The sequence below is a fragment of the Saccostrea cucullata genome, unplaced genomic scaffold, assembly GCF_032062105.1.
Source record: "Saccostrea cucullata isolate Sc308-1 unplaced genomic scaffold, CSIRO_AGI_Scuc_v1 ctg7391, whole genome shotgun sequence".
Taxonomy (NCBI): domain Eukaryota; kingdom Metazoa; phylum Mollusca; class Bivalvia; order Ostreida; family Ostreidae; genus Saccostrea; species Saccostrea cuccullata.
In genome coordinates, this window is record NW_026939471.1 from 1,238 (window position 1) to 25,458 (window position 24,221).

General features: G+C 33.7%; 3 protein-coding genes across 7 annotated transcripts; 1 reads left to right on the top strand and 2 right to left on the bottom strand.

Annotated features, from left to right (window-relative positions):
• Window positions 1-467: 467 nt before the first annotated feature.
• LOC134253077 (centrosomal protein 43-like) lies at window positions 468-18,186 on the bottom strand. 4 transcript variants are annotated; one of them, XM_062735590.1, is made up of 17 exons: window positions 18,038-18,186; window positions 17,088-17,141; window positions 16,877-16,928; window positions 16,606-16,694; window positions 16,277-16,420; window positions 16,092-16,148; window positions 11,351-11,421; window positions 11,117-11,178; window positions 10,986-11,003; window positions 10,169-10,269; window positions 9,220-9,401; window positions 8,523-8,603; window positions 4,092-4,225; window positions 3,222-3,290; window positions 2,713-2,746; window positions 2,161-2,305; window positions 468-1,894 (listed from the first exon to the last, which is right to left on the bottom strand). In XM_062735590.1, the coding sequence occupies exons 1-17, from the start codon at window positions 18,116-18,118 to the stop codon at window positions 1,814-1,816; spliced, it is 1,455 nt and encodes a 484-aa protein (XP_062591574.1). In that variant the 5' UTR covers window positions 18,119-18,186; the 3' UTR covers window positions 468-1,813. The 4 variants fall into 4 exon arrangements, with proteins under 4 accessions (XP_062591574.1, XP_062591575.1, XP_062591576.1 ...); XM_062735591.1 differs by lacking the exon at window positions 10,986-11,003; XM_062735592.1 differs by lacking the exon at window positions 8,523-8,603.
• Window positions 12,265-15,476, bottom strand: LOC134253076 (uncharacterized). 2 transcript variants are annotated; one of them, XM_062735588.1, is made up of 3 exons: window positions 14,992-15,476; window positions 13,937-14,058; window positions 12,265-13,830 (listed from the first exon to the last, which is right to left on the bottom strand). In XM_062735588.1, exons 2-3 carry the CDS (start codon window positions 13,959-13,961, stop codon window positions 13,451-13,453), a joined length of 405 nt encoding a protein of 134 aa, XP_062591572.1. In that variant the 5' UTR covers window positions 13,962-14,058; window positions 14,992-15,476; the 3' UTR covers window positions 12,265-13,450. The 2 variants fall into 2 exon arrangements, with proteins under 2 accessions (XP_062591572.1, XP_062591571.1); XM_062735587.1 differs by having other exon boundaries at window positions 14,981-15,475.
• A 552-nt stretch (window positions 18,187-18,738) lies between the features above and the next one.
• Window positions 18,739-24,020, top strand: LOC134253078 (importin subunit alpha-1-like). Its single transcript, XM_062735594.1, has 11 exons — window positions 18,739-18,842; window positions 19,062-19,154; window positions 19,810-19,947; window positions 20,300-20,481; window positions 20,841-21,013; window positions 21,212-21,294; window positions 21,561-21,771; window positions 22,012-22,298; window positions 22,511-22,693; window positions 22,914-23,063; window positions 23,840-24,020. Exons 2-11 carry the CDS (start codon window positions 19,098-19,100, stop codon window positions 23,933-23,935), a joined length of 1,560 nt encoding a protein of 519 aa, XP_062591578.1. The 5' UTR covers window positions 18,739-18,842; window positions 19,062-19,097; the 3' UTR covers window positions 23,936-24,020.
• Window positions 24,021-24,221: the final 201 nt, after the last annotated feature.

Genomic DNA, 24,221 nt, shown 5'->3' on the forward strand with positions numbered 1-24,221 from the left:
TAAAATACATGATTCCACATGAGTTTCATCTTTCCTGGCCCAGTGGATCTTCAGAAGGATTTTTAAAGATATTTCCTATATATTCCTATGTAAAACTTGGGTTGGCCATTTTGGCCCCCCACTTGCCCCAGGGGTCATGATTTGAACAAACTTGAATCTACACTACCTGAGGATGATTCCACATGAGTTTCATCTTTCCTGGCCCATCGGTTCTGGAGAAGAAGATTTTTTGCTATTAATTTTTAACAAATTTATGATTATCTCCCCTTGGAAAAGGGCGTGGCCCTTCATTTGTACAAACTTGAATCCCCTTCACCCAAGGATACTTTGTGCCAAGTTTGGTTGAAATCGGCCCAGTGGTTCTTGAGAAGAAGATGAAAATGTGAAAAGTTTACGACAACGACAGACGACGGACAAATTTTGATCAGAAAAGCACACTTGAGCCTTCGGCTCAGGTGAGCTAAAAACTTACGGGATAAAACAAATTATGTTCATAATGAATGAAAGTTGTTCATCCTGGCTTTTTGCTATAAGTGTGTTTTACTGTACATGGTTAGTACACATTTATATCCATACACATATATTTTTCCATGAGAGAAGGTTGACAACTTTCACTTGATAAATACACTCACTACATACAAAATAGATATATGTATCTTTGATTCTTTTCCATTTGGTGCCCTTGTACCAGGACAATGCAACACTGGCCGCTTTTATCATTGTTAATGGTTTATTGCTATTTAAAGAAAAACTGAATTTGAGAAATGAGTTGTCTCAAGGAAAATTAAACCAACAAATCAACTATCTATGCCTCATCAAAGTAATAATTGTAAAAACGAAGACAAAATACATAAAAATGCAGACAAACACTGATATCAATTAACAAAGACAAGTTGCATAATTAACAAATGCATTGCTACTAATAAATTTCAACATGTTTCATCTCAGATTGATAAACGTTGAAGAAATTGTGCGCAAAAGTGCGAAATAATATTTTTGAGAATATTTCAGATCATTATTGTTATAAAGTTTTTAAAAATTTTTATCTCTGAGATTCTTATTTGTACCCAGGATTTAGAAATGAATGGATACACATTCATACAGACCTGAATATGCATATAATGAAATTTCAACTTCTTCAGATATCAAAAGAGTTATTTTATGCAATGTAAATGCTTTGAAAAAGAAGATAAAAAGTAATGAACATGGCAGTTTGGGGCACATTTTTTGAGAACACTTAACAACGGCGGCAAATTTTAAGATGGTGAATTCCAAGAGCACATAAAAACTAAAATTGCAAGAGAGAGTTTTTTTTTTCATATTAGACATGAACAGACAAATACAATTGTAAAAGCTTTCTCAACATACATAAATATTGATATACCACACTATATTGCAATGACATAACCACAAATGCAAACATATTTAGTAAGTTATATCCATAAACAATTCAATAGCTTTGATGAATATCTACTTTAATATTCAGGAATTAAAAAATGACTAAAAATAAGAGTAGTTTAAATATCATATTAAAGCTATCAATGATTTTATGGCAGGAAATTGATGTAGACTTGTAAACGTATTGGTTGATCACGCACCAAGATTCGTCCTTGAAAAGACCAAAAGGTCGTAAATGAGTTTGGCAACTAAATTCTCCCATTTTGCTTTCTCCCTCACTTGAAGGCAATTCCATAATTCTTGTATTCAAATGACCGCTTCCTTTGGGCGAGATTTTACTAAATTGTGATTAAGGAGCTAGACTAGATAAATAAGTCCGATAATATCACAATTGGTGCTGCCTTTCCTCTACTCTTCACCGCGGTGACTGCAGATCTTCGACGTAATCGAAACCATCTTGTTGAGAGATTGTTCTGTCCGTTGTCATGTCATCAAACTACAAACAGAAAGAAAATTAATGAAATTTTTTTCAGCTTTTTACTCTGAAGTCATGGTACATAATTGTTCTGTGATAATGAGCATGCATATAATACATTTCCTTATTTCGCATTTTTGCAGAAAGAAATACCAGTAACATGAAGTAAGAACAACAATTTCTACCTATGTTCAAAGACAACTACCTGGTATTCATTAACAAAAATATTATTTTGGCTAGACTATAAGAATTACTGTCTTTAATTGCATTAATCTGCGAAAACCTACCCCACTTCGTTCACTGCGTAAAATGTCATCGGCCTCGATAGAAATGTCATCGATTTCTTCCTCTATTTCCTCGGCTATACTGCCGTTCTGTTCTGATCGTTGTTCCGATTTACTTATGGTGTGTGGACTCTTTGTTAAACTGTGCCTGTCAATAAAAAAACGTATAGTACTCAACAGATATTTTCCTTTCAACATGAGACGTTTAGGCAAAATCTCCAATTATTTCTATACTTAATGGTGAATTATTGAATCATGTATTTTTTTCACTCAATTTAACAAATGAATATTGAGTTACTGTAGATTTACTTTTCTCCATGGGGTCATAATCATGCGGAACTTTTATTTCTGTACAATCTGCTGGTAGATCTGAAGACTCTCATTATATATTTGCCTTATATTTGTATTAAGTTGGGAGGATATTTGTCAACTCGTACATAGCATAAATTAATACCACATGGAAAAAAATACTCCTATAGTATTTTATATGTGTACACATTCAACGTGATATGGCCATTTGCAATGAAAATAATAACTTTATAACATAACAATTACCCTGAGCTTTGGAAGTCATCATCATAATCGAAGTCTGAAAATAAAAGATAAAATAAAAGTCAGTGAAATAAAATGAACAAAGACTGTCTTTCACAACAAACCAGAAATAATGGGCTTCAAGAAAGATAAATCTGAATTAAGTGATACTCATGTGCAGCATATATCATTAATCAGGATGGTGAAATGTCAAATAATGGATATGTCTTTGGTTTAACTGCATTACAAAAATTGGATTTTTTTTTGTTATAGGAAACATTGGTACAAGTAAGAGGACGTGAAAAAGTGTCAAAAGATGTGCAATCACACTGGTTAAACAAACCAACCGTCTGCTTAATACATGTTATACAGAGTAAAAATATTCTTTGCTTCCTAATATAACAAACATTCTGTTCACCTTTAAATCATGTTTGGACTGGACAATTTGAAAGTACAAAATAAATCTAGAGTTGTTTGTATATATACTCTGATATGTAAATTAAATTGTGCAAAGTGAAGTTAGCAACACGCACCACCCATGTCCAAACCTAAGTCTGCCATGCCTCTGTCCATAGCTCGTAAATTCTCTTCCTCGCTTTCCACTGAAACAAAACATAAATCATTCATAAATTTTAAATACTGTACAAATTATTCCCAACTAGGATTTAAAACTTTTCAATCCAGTGATGTTTCCAATTACTATTACTATGATCATAAAATGAAATACATAAAGATGTAACTGTATCGGATATTCTACAATCTATGTCGAAAGCCACCTGGATACATAAGCACAAGTATTACACATCCCAACCATGATTAAAACTTTGCAAGGAAAAAAGTTAACAGCCCAAGTGCATCACATGGTAATTTTTGATATGATATAAATATACTTTCAACATCAAGTAACAGGAAAACATAATATGTTAATGTCAATGATGCTAGAGAAAAAGAAAAATATCCAACATCACACATGTACTTTTCTCAGACTAGTGAAACATTTATTCAAATTTTCATTTTCAAACTGTACAATCACCAGTTTAAAATACTAATACATTTTACTCCCTGAAAATATGTACATACCAATAAATGGATTGGAATATATCCTATCTGTAAAATTACTTAACTTTCAATCTATAAGTATTTAATTTTTTTCCTGGCAAATTTTTATTTTATTTTTAAAAATCAAAACCACTTTTTGACTGCAATTTTTTTTTTTGAAAATTCTAACTCTCTAATCAATCTGCACAAAGAAATACTGATTAGTATGGAAGAACATGGATAGATCAGTTATTAATAAATAAATCAAATAATATGCAAAAGAATTGAAAGAGATAAACATGCATGCGGTGTTTGAGTTTTGATCATAGTGTATGTGAGATTACTTTGTCTACATAAGTACTCACATGCTTTGCGTGTTTTGGAGGGAGTGAGATTTGGAAGGCCTGAGAGAGAGGACTGGACGCTGTGACCTTGACCTGACCCATTTAAGGAGGGTTTTCCGTCTTTTCCACTGTCACTGCTAACACTGCTGTTGGCACTGTAAATGGAAAAAGAAATTGAAAGATTAAAATACTGTTTCAATACATGCATCATTAATAGTCATGATAATATTGGAATACATGTATGACATTGGGAATTCCTAAAGAAATCCTTAGCAAAACACACTTGCTGTTATGAATATCGTCATAATTCTTCAAAAACAAGAAGCCCATGGACTACAATGCTCACCAGAATTGCCATTCTCTTTCCCTGATAAATGTTTACATTTAGATAAAATGAAACTCCTTATTTCAGTCATCAGCTTTCAAATTTTATTTATTCCTTTGTAACTTAATGTTGTTATATGACCCATTTTCTGGTCTAACAGTAGCCCTTGAGCCTTGATTGAAAAATAAATCTAATCAGTGGTTCTGAAGAAGTTGAAAATATATAGTTAACAGTAAGTGCACAGTCAACAAAAAGGGGGGAAATGTGACAAACCAGACAGTGATTCAGACTTCCTGAATCACTGGTCAGGTGCTCTGCATACTGAACTATCTGGCTAGTGATAATCTAAACCTGTCTGATGGTAACATTACTCCCTCCTTAAAAGTACCTCCCCCCCTCCCATGACACCAATCAAGGGTCCTCCTCAGCAGGTCTTTTTTCACCTCACTCCAAGGCATGGACATAGCAAAAACATGGCGAGGAGAAAATGTGGTGGACCAGACCAGGATTTGAACCCAGACCCCCTGAATCAATAAGTGGGAGTATACTGACTGAGCTATCTGGCCATTAGTGAGTGATCTTGTCTGACAGTCACAATACAATAGACAGACACTAAACACAATCTGATCAGAAAAGCTCACGTGACTTAAGTAATCTGAAAATGAACATGGATGCACAACGCACAATACAATACTAAAAAAATTAGAAAATCTGAAATTAGTTTGAAAAAACGAAGCCTTTGAAAAGTAAAATGACGAGGAAAATCAAACTAAAAAATTTCATAATAAATCCATCTCACTTTTTTTTCAAATTGCATTCAATAATGCTATCAGTACATGTAAATTTTAACCATATAAACCACTAGCAGACATTGTTTACAATTTTTTTTATTTAAATAGCTTAGATCTTCTACTCACTATATAGTGTATACTCTAATCTTAATTTTTAGTGGACTTAAAACATGCTAAGACTCGATCATGCTCTATTGTTCTTTATGTAATCATGCGCTTAATTTTCATGCAATATAAATAATATTGTTCTCATAGAAGCAAACATGTCTGATTTAAAAAAATCTTGCTCCTAAGAATTCACAACTCAAGAAATTTACTCTGAAACAATCATCTGGCAATACTGATCAATTTTGAACTTCTCTTTCTTAAAATTTAATGGGAAAAAACTAATTACAGGTTCAAACCAGAAGTCTCTCTCGAGACTGTAGCTCTACTGGTTTATACTTAAAACAAAGGAAGAGAAAAGTAGCAGTTGGGACTTGAGACTTTAAATCAGCATAATGTTCCAAAACAAGAAGCCCAATAAATAGAAAAATGATCCTTGCCACTCATCAAAATAAAAACCAATGCACAGAATTATGTATCTTAGTATAGTCTACTTGTGTGCCAAGTTATACTGAAATCAGACCAAAACTGCAGGAGGAGTAGCATTTTGAAAGAATTTCACAGAAATTTCTAGTTTTAGTAACCATGGCAACATTGTTCATTGAAATCAAAAACCGATGCACAGAATTATGTATCTTAGTGTAGTCTACTTGTATGCCAAGTTATATCAAAATCAGTCCAAAACTGTAGGAGGAGTAGCATTTTGAAAGAATTTCACAGAAATTTCTATTTTTAGTAACCATGGCAACACCGTTTATCGAAATCAAAAACCGATGCACAGAATTATGTATCTTAGTGTAGTCTACTTGTATGCCAAGTTATACTGAAATCGGACCAAATCTGTAGGAGGAGTAGCATTTTGAAAGAATTTCAAAGAAATTTTAATTTTTAGTAACCAAGGCAACACCGTTCATCGAAATTCAATAAAATAAATTCACACTTTTTTTTCTCAAAATCAAAAAACTGAAGCACAGAATTATGTATTTTAGTGTAGTCTACTTTTGTGCCAAGTTATAATGAAATTGGACCAAAACTGTAGGAGGAGTAGCATTTTGAAAGAATTTCATAGAAATTTCTATTTTTAGTAACCACGGCAACACCGTTCATCGAAATCAAAAACCGATGCACAGAATTATGTATCTTAGTGTAGTCTACTTGTGTGCCAAGTTATACTGAAATCAGACCAAATCTGTAGGAGGAGTAGCATTTTGAAAGAATTTCACAGAAATTTCTATTTTTAGTAACCATGGCAACACCGTTTATCGAAATCAAAAACCGATGCACAGAATTATGTATCTTAGTGTAGTCTACTTGTATGCCAAGTTATACTGAAATCGGACCAAATCTGTAGGAGGAGTAGCATTTTGAAAGAATTTCAAAGAAATTTCTATTTTTAGTAACCAAGGCAACACCGTTCATCGAAATCAAAAAACTGAAGCACAGAATTATGTATTTTAGTGTAGTCTACTTTTGTGCCAAGTTATAATGAAATTGGACCAAAACTGTAGGAGGAGTAGCCTTTTGAAAGAATTTCACAGAAATTTCTATTTTTAGTAACCACGGCAACACCGTTTATCGAAATCAAAAACCGATGCACAGAATTATGTATCTTAGTGTAGTCTACTTGTGTGCCAAGTTCTACTGAAATCGGACCAAATCTGTAGGAGGAGTAGCATTTTGAAAGAATTTCACAGAAATTTCTATTTTTAGTAACCACGGCAACACCGTTCATCGAAATCAAAAACCGATGCACAGAATTATGTATTTTAGTGTAGTCTACTTGTGTGCCAAGTAATATTGAAATTGGACCAAAACTGTAGGAGGAGTAGCATTTTGAAATAATTTCAAAGAAATTTCTATTTTTAGTAACCACGGCAACACCGTTCATCGAAATCAAAAACCGATGCAAAGAATTATGTATCTTAGTGTAGTCTACTTTTGTGCCAAGTTATAGAGAACCAAACTTAGCATCAAAATATGTATTTTTGGAACTACCGTATCAAATTTGATTGAAATCAGACCAAAACTGTAGGAGGAGTAGCATTTTGAAAGAATTTCACAGAAATTTCTATTTTTAGTAACCACGGCAACACCGTTCATCGAAATCAAAAACCGATGCACAGAATTATGTATCTTAGTGTAGTCTACTTGTGTGCCAAGTTATATTGAAATCAGACCAAAACTGTAGGAGGAGTAGCATTTTGAAAAATTGTTTACAGACAGACGGACGGACGACGGACGCATTACTATCGCATAAGCTCTTCTGGTCTCTGACCAGTAGAGCTAAAAACACTGCAAACCTATATACACTGTATGCAAACATGGACTAAATTTAAGAAAGAAAAAAAAGATGTTTACACACTAAGGGGGGATAACTCTGGTGCTACAATGCTGACTGGAAACAGACTGGCTATAAAGCACACATGTTAGATAGTGCCTGATGAAGTTCAGTGAAATTCTCTGACAGTGTGATCAAAACACTATACTCCAAATTTGAATTAAAGCCTTAAAAAATACAAATTATGATGAGACTGGTATTTGATGTACATATGGGTAAAACAGATCTTTTTGTCATTTTCTTGAAAAAGAAATCACCATTTCACATAAAATTATATGCATACTTCTTTGCCCTCACCAGCCATTTTTTAAGCATACAATCTACTGCTCCCTACTTAATTCCCATTCACCTTACTCCTTTACCCTTATTAATTTTACTTAAAAAGATTTTATTTACAGAAGGCAAGTAATGAACTTTTCTTAGAACATGTGCTATTTGTAATGTATCATGTTTATATAGCAACAAAAGTACAATTTTCATATCATTTTGCTATTACAGATATAAACACATGTATTGACATCGGCTACAAGAATTACAGTGTATGTTCAGTGTTGTGCATGCCTGTGGTTGATTATCAGTTTACACTGATGTCAAGAGCACTGCATACGTTCAGTGCATTTGACAGTCTCGTGAAATGTGCATGCAGTCAAGACAAATGATTATACCACACTTGAGTGTATACATACATGTGCACTTTACAGCAATAATTAATGTACATGATCTTTATAAATAGCCATCTATGGTTGACTTTTGTGCTAATGCATGAAAGTTAATGAGAAATATTTTGCTACACGTAGAGGAAAAAAAAATGGAAAGATTAGTTCAGAGTTTGACCGAACTTCTCGGCCGGTCAAGGAATTAATAATCACGCATACCACAGTACAAAATCAAACCTTCGGAGGGGTGAATACACTGGTATTTGGGACGGCCTGGTGCCCATGCCTCTGCGAGTGTCGACGGTAGCCTCAGCCATACTATTTATAATGTCCAATCAAATCAGTATATACTGTACATGTATTGGGTTAAATGAGAGAAAATGGGTTAAATAATTAAAATAAAAATAGTAGATTTCAAATATTAAAAAAATAATCATGGAGTGTTGAAACTTGCTACACAGAGTATTATAATAGAGAATCATAATTTGTAAGTAATATAAGCTGCAGGTTATAATGCTCTGAAGATTATTTGATCTATAAAATTTCAAAGAGAAAATGATACTTTATATAGCAATACATGTATGTATGTGTGTGGCATTTTTTTTTTATACCAGATCAATGATAAATGTGTACATGTACAAGCAGATGAACATTATATGTATTTTACATCAGCATTGGTACAGTATATTGGAAAAACAAACTTTTGTTTAAGACAAAAATATGTGCAAGATACACAATCTCAAATAAACAATCACTTCTACAAACTGTATTCATGTGCACAAATTTGAAATATATACTGGAAAAGCTGTGTTTACACTTTTCTGCATAGCATATTCTTTGAAGTATACATGTATTCTTCTGCAAGATGTTTTTAAGAAGAAAGGATTAATTCAAAAGCAGTTCATGAAGCTGGAGACAAAGGGAGATAACTTACGTTCCTAGTCCTTTCAGCCCGGGGCTGTGAGGGACAGGGTCGTCAAAAAATGGATCGTCAATCTCCACATCGCTACCACCTAATAGATCCACCTCTGCATTTGGTTTCTTCCTTTGATCGTTCAAACTGGACTGCAGGTTTCGTTGATTCTTAGCTTCCACAAATTCCTTTCTCTCATTTGTCTGGAAGAGAATTATATATTTATTAACCTTTATATGAATATGGAAAAAAAAAATTTCAAGTAATTAAATGCTTAATTTTTTATTTTAAATAGAAGTTTTAACTTTTTTTCAGCATACATCATAAAATTAAAGCCATATATGGCATAACTGATCGAAAAATATATTTTTGAAAAATACAAAATTAAGTAAAGAAATATAGTTAATACATTTAAATTAAAACTTTTCATACAATTCTGAACAAGGAGAACACCTCTTTTCAACTAATAATACGATTTTATCATCTCTGTAATGTGTTATTTAAATCTTTTGTATTTTCTTCCAAGTCAGAGAAAATTCCAATAATCCAAATTAAATTGTGATATCTTTATAAGGAATTTGACTTAGATTTTGTAATTTACGGAAAAGTTCTATCTTTATATAAAGTAATAAAACAAATGATACGTTCTTAATATAATTTTAGTCTTATAATTTTCATTGTACATACGCCATATATGGCTTTAAACATTTGCATAATTATTCAAGTAGAGAATCATATCAGTTCTTATATACTTTCTTAAAAGAAATAATTAAAAAATACTTTTACAGTTTAGATTTTTACCAAAATTTTGAGAGTAGAGTTTCACAATATTACAATTGCATCCTCACAAAGTCAAGGCTTTGTGGCATGTTTCTTCTACTAAAACATTACAAATCTTTGAGATTATGAACATGTATACACTGTTATATATCTCGATATTGTCGATATGTTTTTTTCTATTAATATTTACCTTGTGAGAATTAACCAATCCTGATACTTCTCCTGAGACCACCGTCCTACACTGTATAAACAATCTCTTGTACATCCCCAGGAACTCCTCAAAGTTTATACCTGTAACACCAAAATTAATATACAAATGTAAAACGTTACAAAGTTATCAAATTTTTAAATTATTGTCTGACTAGAATTTGTTGCCTCTCTTTATTTGTCAATAAAAAACAGTTTATCCACTCCCTCTCAAACAAATAAAGAACTTGCATGGAAATATGCTTTTTTAACATCAAACCAAATTCATCATCTTTGCTTCAAAGAAACATCTTGAAGAAAGCACTTCTGCAGTAATACTTTTTTTTTAAAACACTTCTAATTTAAATCAAGGATTTACTGGATTTCACAGGTAGCTGAATAGTTAGAAAATACAGAAGAGAAGACATATAAACAGCAGGATTTGGTTTTAAAGCAACAAAGTGGTAATCTAAATCTAAAGTCTTGAACAATATCTGTGCACTCTAAAAACATCTTTGGGATACTAAAAATCATTTTAAACAACTTCGCATAAACTACATTTATTTTGTCTCATAAAATAAATTGATTTGACATGCATCTACATTACATCAACAGCAGTACAAAATGGGGAAATATACCAAGCAGTCCTAGCTAAGAGCTGGGTTTCATGTCATTTTATGATCTACATGTATATTGCTTTAGTATACACAAAACAGACACACAATGTGAATTTTACTACCAGTTTTTTTTTTTCATTTATATCACAAAAACTACTTCACATACATGTATATCTATCCTTTTTTCAACAGCAGTTTACTTACGTGAGGCACCCAATTTAGCTGTAGAAAATTTATGCAATGAAATTGTAGTTTTGTTACCTAATTTTTTTTTTTACAGCACTATATGAATTTATTTGTTTGTTTGTATTTTTTTTTTGGGGGGGTCTACTTACAGCTGCTGAAGTCTGTGTCTGCTGCCTTAAATTCCTCATTTACATATCTCTCTATCATATTCCTAGAGGAATATTCAGAAAATCATAAAATGGTATCAAAATCTGTCCACACTCAGTTGTACTTTAAGTACCATTATGCTTCGTTTTGAATGGAATAAATACATTATTAGGCAGGAAATGTAATTTCTTTAACTTTTAAAAAAAATTTAAAATCCCTGCACACATTTTACTTACCTATTAAATCCAGGACAAATATCAATAAAAAGATCCCTTAATTCATTTTTATCTATATCTCCACTGTGATTCTGAAAAAAAAGATGTGGTTAAGAGAATACCCAGTAAATCCAAGTCATATATGTAGGACTCCAAAGTGCGATGGGACTCCAAAGTGCGATGGTCTTCGCCAAACCCCGATGGTCTGCACCAAACCCCTATGGTTTGACACGCCAAAGTCTGATGGTGCGGAAAACAATTAACGTTTGTGACGTCATAGTACTGCTGCGCAAAAATGCAATGCCGTGCCATGCAAAGCCCGATTTGTTTAAAATAAATTGCAAATAAATATTGAATGCAAAGACTAACCCTAATCTTTAAGATATAGGTGCGAGACTAACACTTATCAGTCGAAAAATGTGTTAAAACTATAAGCTAGATAACTAGAATGGGTGCAGGACTGACCTAAATTAGTCCAATATAGTGTGCGATGACTAACCGTAAAATCTCTCGGTGATACACATTGGTGTTCAAGAACTAACCCTTATCAGTCGAATAGTCTACAAGAACTAACCTTAATAGCTCTGGTAGGCGAAAACAATAAGAAAAATAAGTTAAAATGTATGTGAGACGAATACTGAATCAATGGGTTTTGAAAGCAGAACAACGTCATGACGTCAGACTATTGTGACGTCATAAATGTTGATTGTTCCTCCGCACCATCGGACTTTGGCGTGTCATACCATCGCACTTTAGCGTCGCGCGTCCCATAGGAAACGAGCCATCGGACTTTCGCTTGACAATCGGACTTTGGCGCCCGTAAAGACCGCGTGCCATCGGGGATTGGCGCAGACCATCGGGGTTTGGCGAGACCATCGGACTTTGGCGTCACCATCGGACCTTGGAGTCTTACATATATAATTATCTATAAGAACTCTTAAGGTCTTTCCATACTCAGAGTTATATGGGTTTAATTCCAAATTTGTTTTGCATACTAAAAGTAGGATATCTAAGCAACACAAAAAACAAATAAAACTAGCACATTGCCACATTAAATAAGTATATCAATGAGGTCAAGATATATCTGTTTTTCAAATTTATTAAAATTCATGCTGAGGTACTTTTTATGTTGGTTGCTAATTAATTGGCTAGAAAGTAGCTCTTAAATACAATAGATAAACTGAAATAATATTTTTACACAATTTTTTTAACAATACAGTCACATATACATGTTTAAATGAAAAAGAAAGCATTTATGTTGTTCCGCTAAAGTTGAAAAAAAATGTAAAATTATCAGCAAGTTCAGGTAAAATAAGAAAAATATGGGTTTAAACCTAATAATTCTTTTTAAAGTAAGTAAATAAACATCTAACAAATTGATAAACATAAAAAAATGTATACCTTTCCATATTGATAAAGTCAGTGCAGGCTGCTGTTTAACCCCCCCCCCCCATTTTTTTCTCAAACACAAAGAAAAAATGCAAAATTACCCGCATGAAACTTTTCTTTTGATATCCATTATATGTACTAAAGAAGTGTGAAACATGAGGAGGCACATCTATAGAGTGACCCAAATGACCTTGATCTTTAACCTTTCAGCAAATAAGAATTTTTGAGAGAAAAAGTTGGAAGACCCAACCACTTGCTGGTATTTTTTCATGTTTTTTACCCTCAATATCTGGACCTGGGATATCTCTAAAATTCACATCAATAGTAAATACATACTACACATTTGTAAATGTTCTCATGGTGCATTCAAATAAGCCACAACTTTGTCAATAACATTTTTGGATTTTGATACTCTCAGGATCTTTGTTTCATCTGCACGTTCACAGAACACATTCCAGATTCCATTGTATGGGTCACGTTTGTGAATTCATCTCAGCTTTGATACTAGACAGACTAAGGGAACAATCAACAAGATTCTTCAATATGTTTGGCAGGGATGAAATAACTTTAGACTTCACTGAGGTGTCTAATGATGATTTGCATGCATAGTATGACAGAGCGAACACATCATTTGAAGATGACATATCAGATATTTTTTTTCTCGTAGAGTTGCTTAAGTGATTGTGTGCATCTTAAGATGTGATTTCACTAAAATCTCTTGCTTATAGTTCTCTACATCAATCCCTTTTTTCCGGATTTTTTTTTTGCAAGTTCCATTCTATCAAGAAATCCAGAAACATTTTCTTTGAAATGTTCCAATAAACCATATTTTGCCAGCTGATTCACCAGGACTGGGACATCAAAATTCTGCACATTGTGGCCAACCAAAATGGGCTTGAAAAATTTCTTTAAAAACTCAAGGAAATATCTAAGACCATCCTCTGGAGGGACTGATGTAACTGTTTGTCCTTTATGTTTTAGTACTCCACCAATGTATGTCAGCCGAGTGGCCGCAGAAGCTTCAAGACAAATCTGAGTTGTTGGTCGCATATAGACATTCATCTCTTCATTCCCTGATACCGCAGCAATCTGTAGAATATCTGGTGTTCTGGCTACAATTATAAGTTAGACAATTAGAACTTACAATGCAAAAATGTAAATTTACATATACCAACAAATAAGAAACTATTTGCAAGCTGAAAAAAATAGTAAACTTACCTAGCCAAAAGTGAAAAATTATCATTGTGGACTACGATCTGGAGAAACTTTGTCTTGCTTCAAAACAATGTCCTGGAGATCAGCATGATCTTGAAAAGCAATCTTTGATTGGTAGGTTTCACCTGTTCAAAAAAGGCAAAAAAGAGAAAATGGGAAAATGCATGTATCATTTGATTAATGTCAACAATATCAGCAGTGATCAGTAATATCATGCTTTTGAGTGAATCGCCCAGCTAGTAGACATGGTGCACTTCCTGTTCAGCTTTAATAAAATTTTATTTAAAAATGTAAATTTGAAATATGTATTTGAGTTCATTATATAATGAGACTTATACACAGAGGGGCACATCCAATATTTCAAATTCTAGAAATGTTTGACAACAACAGATCAACAATTACACACAATCTGATCATCAAAGTTAAATATTTACATTCGCTGTGTTTTTCTAGTAAGCTAACTGTGAAATTGATTTGAAAACCATTTTCGTGGATACTCACGCATAGAAATATACACGGAGAAACGTGAGTTAACGTGACATGACAATGAGGCAGCAGCGATGTTAGAAAAAATGCAACGATATATAGGGCAGCGAGAAATTCAAATACTTAGCATATTTTAGTTGCTTCCAAACATGTAAAATGTAAATATAAGGAATGTTTTTCAGTTTAGTGTGAATTATTGGTGTGTGAATCACACAGACTTGCATGTAGGCATATTTTTCATGAAGCGCTAGCGCGCTTCATGAAATATGCCTATACGTGACAAGTCTGTGTGATTCACACACCAATAACTCACACAAAAATAAAAGACATTCCTTAAATTAACAACTTTTTTGTGTTATGTTTGAGATTTTTAATTCCGCAAGCATATTTTTATGTGGGTTTCCCCCAAACCCCCATTAATTATTCCTAAAATAAAAAAACAAAACAAAAAAACATTTAGATCTTAAAGGCAAACATGCGTGTAAATGAAGAAATTGCCATTCACATATTACATTATTTTTCCACTATACATGAAGTTAGGGATATATTATATTCACATACCTGCAGCTTACTTTGTTTTGACATCCCAAGCTTGGCCACCATTTACTGTAGCATGTTTAGTGCCAGTTGGTATATCATTTATAAATCCACACTCAGGATATTGGCATTTAACAAGTAAAATTTGGGCTAAACCAGTTTTTTTTTCACCCACACAGTTTAAGAGATGTAATGGCTGACTGCAAAGATATCATGCTTTAAGTCCATCAGCCAGGGTCTCCAATTCTACCACTCTTCTTCCAATACTCCATTCTCTACCGTCTAAATTATCCGTGGTAACATCTTGTCTAGCAACATGATGTACAACGTGTTCAACGCATCTTTCTAACCTTTAAACATTATAATCGTGGTCAACTATATGTACGGCCGTAATAGGAACCAATTTCGATGGAAAACGAGATTTTCTGCCTTTATCTAAGGCGATTACTTAACGTTTATGGCCCTTTTTACAAACCTCCACTTTTTATTTCGCTCCATATTGAAACCGGAAACGAAGAACGATCTCTAATAAAAGAGTCAACACGGTCGGAAAATATTATTACAATTTTGTGACGTAATGCGGGTATGGAAATTCCTTAACTTTTGAATAATTGAAACATATTCAACTTATACATCTGATACATAAAATATATTTTTTTTATCAATAATCCAAACTTGACTTAATAGATTTATTTGTGGCCTTACATGTGTCTCACTATCTGTTTGCATATACATGCAACAAGAAATTTCTCACAACGATGAAAATTATAGTTATATATAGTTAGGCCATGCAAAGTTAATTACTTGGTTATCAGGCCTTTTTTCAAGAAATATGATGAGGGAGGAAGGCATTTTTTTTTTCTTTTTTATTGCCCCCAAAACATGATGAGGCAGCTTTTTACATTGTACAAAACCTCAAAAAAATGATGAGGGAGGTGATTTGGTGTTTATATTTTATTGATTTAGCAATAAAAAGGGTCAATGAGGCACCCTTGGAAGAGATGAGGGAGGGCCTGAGAACCAAGAAATTATTTTTTTTTTGCCTTATATATATATATGTCATAGTTGACATAAACTAGATTTGACAGATCGACAGTTTGCTTTGTACAAAGCAAACATTGTACATAAAATTTACCTTATCATAATAATTGAACTTTTGCTTGGCTTCTGCAATTTGGGCAGGTGTTAGTTCCTTTGAAATAAAAAACAACAACTTTAAAATATGCTAAATAAAATAGCATAAAAAAACAAGCAGAAATCAGACTAGATAAGTAACTTTCTGTAAATTATTAAAAATACCCAGTCAGCTATGGCACTTACATCTGAGACAGAGACTTTTGTCTGGGGTGCAGTTGGTTTATTCCCTGACAGTAGAGCACCAAGAAGGGGCCCTTTAGGGGGACCATCCGACTCTAAAATATTTAATTCCTTTGCTAGCTGCTGCCTGCCTCCATCATTAGGTCCCTGTTGAATATTCAAAGAAATCATTGACTTGTATGTGCATTTAAGAAACTGTGATACAGTCAAATTCAAACACACAACTTTGTACTTTTTTCTAATATGTACATCATTCACTGGTTTAATTTATCAAAGTTTTGGTCCAGATTGACAGATCTGCAGGTCAATATGTTTTCATTTTCAATACTCACCAAGCCAGCTTCTGGTTCAAACACAGCTAAGGTGTAGTCCAGCTGGAAGAAATCTAGGAATTCTCTGACCAGTCCAGTGACTGCTTGACCTTACAAAAATAAACATTCAGTAATAATATAAACTAAAATGATATATGATCACTGTACGAGATAGGGTAAAATATATATGTCTTAAATAGTTCATTACTCTACTATTGGTTATATAATTTTAAAGATGTCATTTGTTCAACATATGATATTAATTATTTAATAATTATCACCAATATTTTACCTTCTTTTGTACTCAAAAACTGTCTTAATGCAGGATTAGCAAATGGTTTGTCCTGAATCAATAAAAAAAAGATGTAAAAAGATGCAAACATCAGCACTTTTCCTCCATAAAATTCTGTAATATTTAGCAGTTACATACATACATGTGTATTTCCTCTTGGCATATGATTATGAATTTAAGAAAGAAGAAGACATTAATTCTCATCACCAACCTGATTTTGCTCTTGTTCCTCTAATGCAAGGAACACACTGGCTCGAAGCTGTGCCTGTAAAGTTGAAAAATTAGACATCAAATGCTTTTTATAGATCAATACTCTTAAAGAAAATGATGCATATTACTGCCATTCAACATGTTCAATGGCTAAAAAAAGAATTTCTGCTATAATTCCATCCTTCTGATAAGTCGAAACCACATTTCAAAAAAAAGTTGTCGCTTTATGCTACCATATATCTAAGCATGTGATAGCTGCAGTTCTGTAGCATTAGCCTATGGTTTTATATTTTAGTCTTCGACCACAACGCTACAGATCCCTTAATGCAAAAAAGGTGTGATTTACTGCTCAAGATTTTTTGCGCACTTTTGGAAATAATTTCTACACTTTCCAGCATCGGTCCATCAACTACCTTTCACTCCCTAATTCTAGACACATTCTGTTTCCAATATGTATATTTTATCCACCTCCCAACCCTTTATAAAAAATTGTCTCTACAGGCAATAAACTCGCTTTTGAAGTGAAATTTCAGCAATTTAATAAATAATTTTAAAAAAAAGCAAACAAATAACAAACAAACATTGAATACCTAAAGAATGTGAGCTTTCCTAGCTGACTCGAGAATTTTTTTCTATAATCTCCCCCCCCCCTCCCCCCTTTTGACAAAAGTTTAACAACCATGCAACCTTTTGAACAAATTTAGAATTTTTTTCTTTTTCTTTTCTTGTTCGATAGCTTTTATCTTTCGCTCTTTTTATCTCTTTATATATCAAAATCAAAGAATCATGAGAACCAACATAATCTCCACACATGCTTTCTTGTCCATGCATGCCTGGATTTAAAATTCAAAACACCTCATCTTAATTTAATTCTAAGTTTTCTCTCAATCTTCTATCATGCATGCATTTTCATACAGCATTGCTTTGTACAACTGTTAATGTTATATTTACCCTTATTTTCCCCAATACACCATTTGCTTCTAAGGTCTGGGCAACAAGATCCCTAAGTTCAGTATCTTCGTCGGCTGACATTTTTGTTTATTATGGTTATGCTCTATGCGCATGTTCAGGTGCGGGATGGAATCGCTACACGTATAAAATATTTCGAACAAAACAATTATTTATATTTATATGAATAGTGTACAATAAAATGAAAAGCTTTGTTTGAATTTGAAATAAATTAGTTTCATAACTTTAACAACTTTCGGATCCAATTAACCAATTTCTTTCAGTAAAGTAAAACCTTTATTATTCACACGCAGGAAATAAGATACGAATTAAATGGACACCGTCAGGAGGACCTTTCGTTAAAATTCGTGTAATTCCGCCATTTGGTAAACAATTAAGTTACTGAATCATCCAGCATATGTTTTGTTATTCTGACAGCTTCAAAATTGCACTAATGAAAAGAATTTTCCTTCATAACACCAAGAGGTATAACAAAAAATCATTTTAGCTTACTCGCTGTACCCCGCGTGTTTCCGTGAAATAAAAATACGGAATTTCCCGAACGAAGAGCGCTCGGATCTTCTCGGTCGATTCCATCTGTGAAGAAATCTTCCGAGGTGTGCCGAATGCTTTAAAGAGTTGTTACCATAGATTCAACCAATCACGTTGTAGGTATTGTGAAAATGAACCAATCAAAAATTTTCCACGTAACAATCACCGTAATTTCGAAGAATTATTTTTTGACAAGCTTTCGAAGAGAGAAGTTATAAGGCAACATTCACCACTAAAAGTTTTTCGACACATTTTAGTAAGTATAATCGATGGAATTTATATCAAATTCTTCACTTGAGAAAAGGAAAGAAATGTCAACGTATAGTTAGATGTTTATTTCATGAGGAATGATGTGTAACGTTAGGCCAATATAAAATTTAAAAGTGAATATCCTATGCTCTAAAGTTTATATTCCCTGTGTTTTCACATGTAGGGTCTGATGCTTAATATTATTTTTGTTTAAAATTTTTTTCAGCAGTTTTACATCGTTTGTTTACTTCAAAAGAAAAAAATGCCAGCCAGCGAAAACCGAATAAAAACTTACAAAAACAAAGGCAGGGATGCTGATGTAAGTATTTACAATGATAGATTTATTTTGGTACTTGACGTACTTAATTTATTAAGACATTAGATTTTCAATAAAAAATAGCCGCTGCAGATCTGTAGCTTATTGGTAAAAAAAAAGAATACATCTGAAATTGTTGACTATATCCCCCCCCCCTTCTGTGACCTCTGGGCTATCACACAAGTGACTTTTTTGGGCACCTACAATTTGCATTTAAAGGCTGAGATTTTTAACCATACGGTTTTCTGAGGTAAGAGGAGGGACTTAATTTTACATCAAAAGTGTACCTTTACTTTCACAAGAGGGGGTTTGGAGGGGTTTGTGATGGAGATTTGGGATGTATAGGCTATAAAAATATTAATTGCTCTGTTTTCAAAAATGTTCAAAATCAGTCCCTGTTGTAATTGGGTTCATTTGTCCTATCTACCTTTAATCACTTAAGCGAGTGTACTTTTAGAGAGAGAGAGAGGAAGGGGGGATGCATATATGTATATTTCTGGATAGCTTTATAAAGCTGTTTAGCTAAGTTGAGCTATTAAGTCTAGCTACTTTGAATAGTTAAATAAAGACAAATTGCCCATCCTAATTGCAGTTAAGAAATAAATAGAAAGACGATTAATAACTTAAAACATGCTTAAAAAAAATCCTTAATTTCTAGGAAATGAGGAGACGACGAACAGATGTTTCGGTGGAGCTTAGAAAACAAAAGAAAGACGATCAACTGCTAAAAAGAAGAAACGTAGCTATCGAGGACGAAGATGAAGCTACTAGTCCTTTAAAGGATAACTCCAATAAGGTAATTAATAGAATAATGTGACTGATTAATGCAGATTATTCAATAACAATTATAATGCACTTTTATTGAATTGCTGAAGTGTAGGACTTTTTTTTCAGGAAAGTTTATGGGCAACTGAATTTTATTAAATCTGATAAAGAGAGCAACTGAATATTATTAAATCAGATAAAGATTTCGTATGTTCAGCATTAAACATGTTAAATAATTGAATCCAAAGTTAACAATGACAAGTTTGATATAATTGTTTTTTATCTGAACTGGGGTTGCTAATAATTTTTTGAAGCACTGTATCTGCACTGATTGACACTGAAGTACACTTCCACAATGTTATGAACACCATTACTATTTACAGGGCCCAGGCCTGACACTGGTAGAGATAATAGCGGGGATAAATAGCAATTCCCCTCAAACTCAGATGCAATGTACGCAGGCAGCCCGAAAACTTCTCTCCAAAGAACGGAACCCACCCATTGATGACATCATTCAGGCGGGAGTTATACCCAAGATGGTGCAATTTCTGGGTCATAATGATAGGTAATATTTATGCAATTTAATCAAACAAAAATTGTAACTTGAACGTCATCAATATGAATGTTCAGCGAGTTGGAGGTCCCAGAATTTTTAAAACAAAGAATTCAACCTTGAAATCTCGACATCAGTCGCAAATTTAAATTAGATTTTTTTTTCCACATTTCCCTCCAATTCAGATTATGAGGTCTCACTACTTAGTTTGAGTTGTAAAACTTAAATCTTTATCTTGCATCCATAAGCTATTAAACTTGCTCAAGCAAAATATTGTTTTCCATCCCATGATCACAGACAATTATTTGAATACAGTCCTGTATATTTACATAAAATACTTTAATCTGTACATTTTGATGGCTTCATTTCAGACCAGAACTCCAGTTTGAGGCCGCCTGGGCCCTGACAAACATTGCCTCGGGGACCAGTGACCAGACAAAGTGTGTGGTGAAGGCTGGGGCAGTACCAAACTTTGTCAAACTTCTCTCCTCACCCCACCACAACGTGTGTGAACAGGCTGTCTGGGCTCTGGGAAACATTGCCGGTTTGTACTTTATTGCTAAATTATTTGCTGTTGTTCAAATGCATTTTGTGGTGTTTTAAACTATTATTTGGTAAAAATTTGACGCGCATGCAATTATTGTGAAAAGTTGGAGATTTGTTGGCATTCCAGGTAGAAGGTGTGATTAACTTGGAAGTTTTTTTTACTGTACTGATATTAACAAAATGTTCCTTTTTTTAGGTGACGGTCCTGACCTGAGAGACTTTGTTACAGAATCTGGAATTGTTGAGCCATTGTTAAGACTGATAGAAACAGACACACCTGTAAGTCTTGCAGAAATACTGTTTATCCATTGATACATCAATGTTCAATGTAAATTTTTATTTTCATTTTCAGTTAAAAATGCATTGAACCTAAAGTAAATTAATCCCATGCAGAAAAAATACTGTATATAGCAACTTTGTTAAATTTAGTCTTCCTTCACTGCCATTTTCCAATATACTGCTGAATTTTTTTTTTCTCGGTAAATTTTCATGGTGATAAATGTTTCTGACCAAAAATTTAACGATCAATACCTTTTCCATTTTAGGCCGGATTTTTGAGAAATATCACATGGACCTTGTCAAATCTGTGCCGAAACAAAAACCCACCTCCCAAGTTCAAGGTGGTCCGCCAGTTTCTGCCGACCTTGGCGAGGTTACTTCATCACAGTGACAGAGAGGTCCTGACGGACACCTGCTGGGCACTGTCTTATCTAACGGACGGAACCAACGACAAAATACAGGAAGTTATAGACAGTAGTAAGTACATGTTTTAATAGTAAAAGACTATGTGTTTGTTTGACAGTGATCTTCTCTCTGTTCCATACAAATATAAAAGGGTGGATTAAAATCTTTGTTATAGTACAATGTCATAATGAACTTGTCAGAAAATTTTGGTCAATCATAACCTTTTTTTGAGGGGGGGGTAGGTGTTAATGAGTACAGTAGTACTTACACGTTGAGAAATTGTTATTGAGAAAAAAAAAATTTCTTTTTCAGATGTTGTTACAAGACTGGTAGAACTTTTAAACAGCAATGAGGTATCTGTGATAACGCCAGCCCTGAGGGCCATAGGAAACATCGTCACCGGTGACGACACCCAGACACAGTGCATTCTGGACCACGGTGCCCTCCCAGCATTCCACAACCTTCTAAAACACCACAAAATCAACATCCAAAAAGAGGCAGCCTGGACTATCTCTAACATCACAGCGGGAAACACACAGCAGATTCAGCAAGTCATCGACCACCAACTGTTGCCCCCACTCCTCGAAATACTCAGCAAGGTAACCAAAGAGATTTCTCAATCTGGAAAATAAAAATTTCTCTGCTCAAAAAAATCTAAAGATACTCCAGTAATATTTAATAAGGTAAGCTAAAATGTACAAAATGTTCCTGCTTTTTATAAAGGACAAATCTTATTCTTGTCAAAATTAGGGCATTTTTTTTTCCACCACAGGGAAAGATTTTATTTCATGATTTTTTTTAATTTTTAAAGGGAGATTATAAGAGCCAGAAGGAGGCTGTATGGGCGGTAACAAACCTGACGTCGGGTGGGACAGTAGAACAGATAGCCTACCTAGTACAGCTGGGAGCCATCAAACCTCTGTGTGACCTCCTCACAGTCAAGGAGGCCAAGGTCATACTGGTCATTCTGGACGCCCTCTCAAACATACTGATGGTAAGGATCTACTGGGGTGGATCATAGATTTAGACAAGTGGATGTTGTGATCTCACTTTTTGATGAAATATCTTTTTTTAACCCTTGCACTTAAAAAAAAATCAGAATGTAAATTGTATTCTTGAAAAATTTAATGTGAAAAAGAGTTTTGTCATTGTAGCATTTAAATAAAATGTTACTTTTCATGGTAAGCTCTGAGGTAATGTTTTAACTTTTACAGGCTGCTGAGAAGTTGAACCAGCAGGATGTAGTTTGTGTGATGGTGGAGGAATCAGGAGGCCTAGATAAGATAGAGAACCTTCAGAACCACGAGAACGAGCATGTATACAAGGCAGCCCTGGAACTCATCGAGAAGTGGTTCTCTGGAGAGGTAGCTATTGAACATTTCTGTATTATTAGTTACACAGTCAGTTAGTGACCTAATACGGATTCATACAGGGTGTGAAAATGGAAATCCGTATTGGGCGAGGCAAACCGAGTCCCAATACGGATTTCCATTTCACACCCTGTATGAATCCGTATTAGGTCACTAACTGACAGTGTTACGAATTTATCCCGCTGAAGGCCCTTTTTCAATATAAAAAAATATTTGCGCATATTATGAAAATATTAAGTTTAATCCAATAACAATCAACATATAAAATCATTACGGTACAAGAAATTTAACTAAACTACCTACATAAACTGTTTCTTAGCCGCCATTTTTATTTACAATAACAACGCTTCGAACGGAATCGTAAGCCCAATTTTCATATTACTCATCGACGAAGACGTAATACGGAAAATTCCAGGGCGTCATGTGATCAGCCTTTATCCAATCAGCAATCTACAAATTTGTCTGAAGCGGGATAAACTTATTTTTGTATGTCTACTGACTCAAGCCCAATTGAATTTTTATGGCTTGATTTTTTTTTTATTTCTTATATATATATTTTTTTTAATTTGGAAAGGGTTGGGGAGATGTTTGGATGTAAATATGTGATTCTCTTAATATTGTGAACTCAATTTTTCTTTTAAAGATTTGAATTATCTATCAAAGTTGATGAAAAGTTCTTTGCATATTCTCTTCAGTTGTCTTATTTTGAACCTTATTCAACAGTTGACGGAACTCTCTATAACTTCTGATTGATTTTTTTTTCCTTATAGGAAGAAGATGAGAATTTGGCCCCAACAACCTCAGAAGGCGGTGCTTACCAGTTCAATGCTGCAGCTACCATTCCTCAACAAGGCTTCTCTTTCTAAGCTGAATATGTGATGTTTTATTGTGATATATCATACTCAAAATGAGACTAAAGGAATAAGGGAATCCCCCCCCTCCAAATAATAAGGAGAGGGGAAGTTGGATATTAATTAGTGCTTCTCACAAATGGATCTCTAGCTATTCTTGTGCAATCATGTTTAAAATATTAAGTTTCGTTTACAATATCGTCCAACTGTGTGAATGGAGGACTCAAAGTGCTAGATTTAAATGTTATGTGAAAGGTTAAATATTAAGTCATATGTAAAAATGAGCATTATTCATGTGCAA

Excerpts from the sequence above, each read along its gene's own strand:
- LOC134253076 (XM_062735588.1), bottom strand. The coding sequence starts at position 13,961 with ATGATAATTTTTCACTTTTGGCTAG. Across the intron at positions 13,831-13,936 it reads AATTTTTCACTTTTGGCTAG|CCAGAACACCAGATATTCTA; the intron begins GTAAGTTTACTA and ends TTATAATTGTAG.
- LOC134253078 (XM_062735594.1), top strand. The coding sequence starts at position 19,098 with ATGCCAGCCAGCGAAAACCGAATAAAAACTTACAAAAACAAAGGCAGG. Across the intron at positions 19,948-20,299 it reads TAAAGGATAACTCCAATAAG|GGCCCAGGCCTGACACTGGT; the intron begins GTAATTAATAGA and ends TACTATTTACAG. Across the intron at positions 21,014-21,211 it reads GGCTCTGGGAAACATTGCCG|GTGACGGTCCTGACCTGAGA; the intron begins GTTTGTACTTTA and ends TCCTTTTTTTAG.
- LOC134253077 (XM_062735590.1), bottom strand. The coding sequence starts at position 18,118 with ATGTCAGCCGACGAAGATACTGAACTTAGGGATCTTGTTGCCCAGACC. Across the intron at positions 17,142-18,037 it reads GTGTATTGGGGAAAATAAGG|GCACAGCTTCGAGCCAGTGT; the intron begins GTAAATATAACA and ends TCAACTTTACAG. Across the intron at positions 11,179-11,350 it reads ATTTGTCCTGGATTTAATAG|GAATATGATAGAGAGATATG; the intron begins GTAAGTAAAATG and ends ATATTCCTCTAG.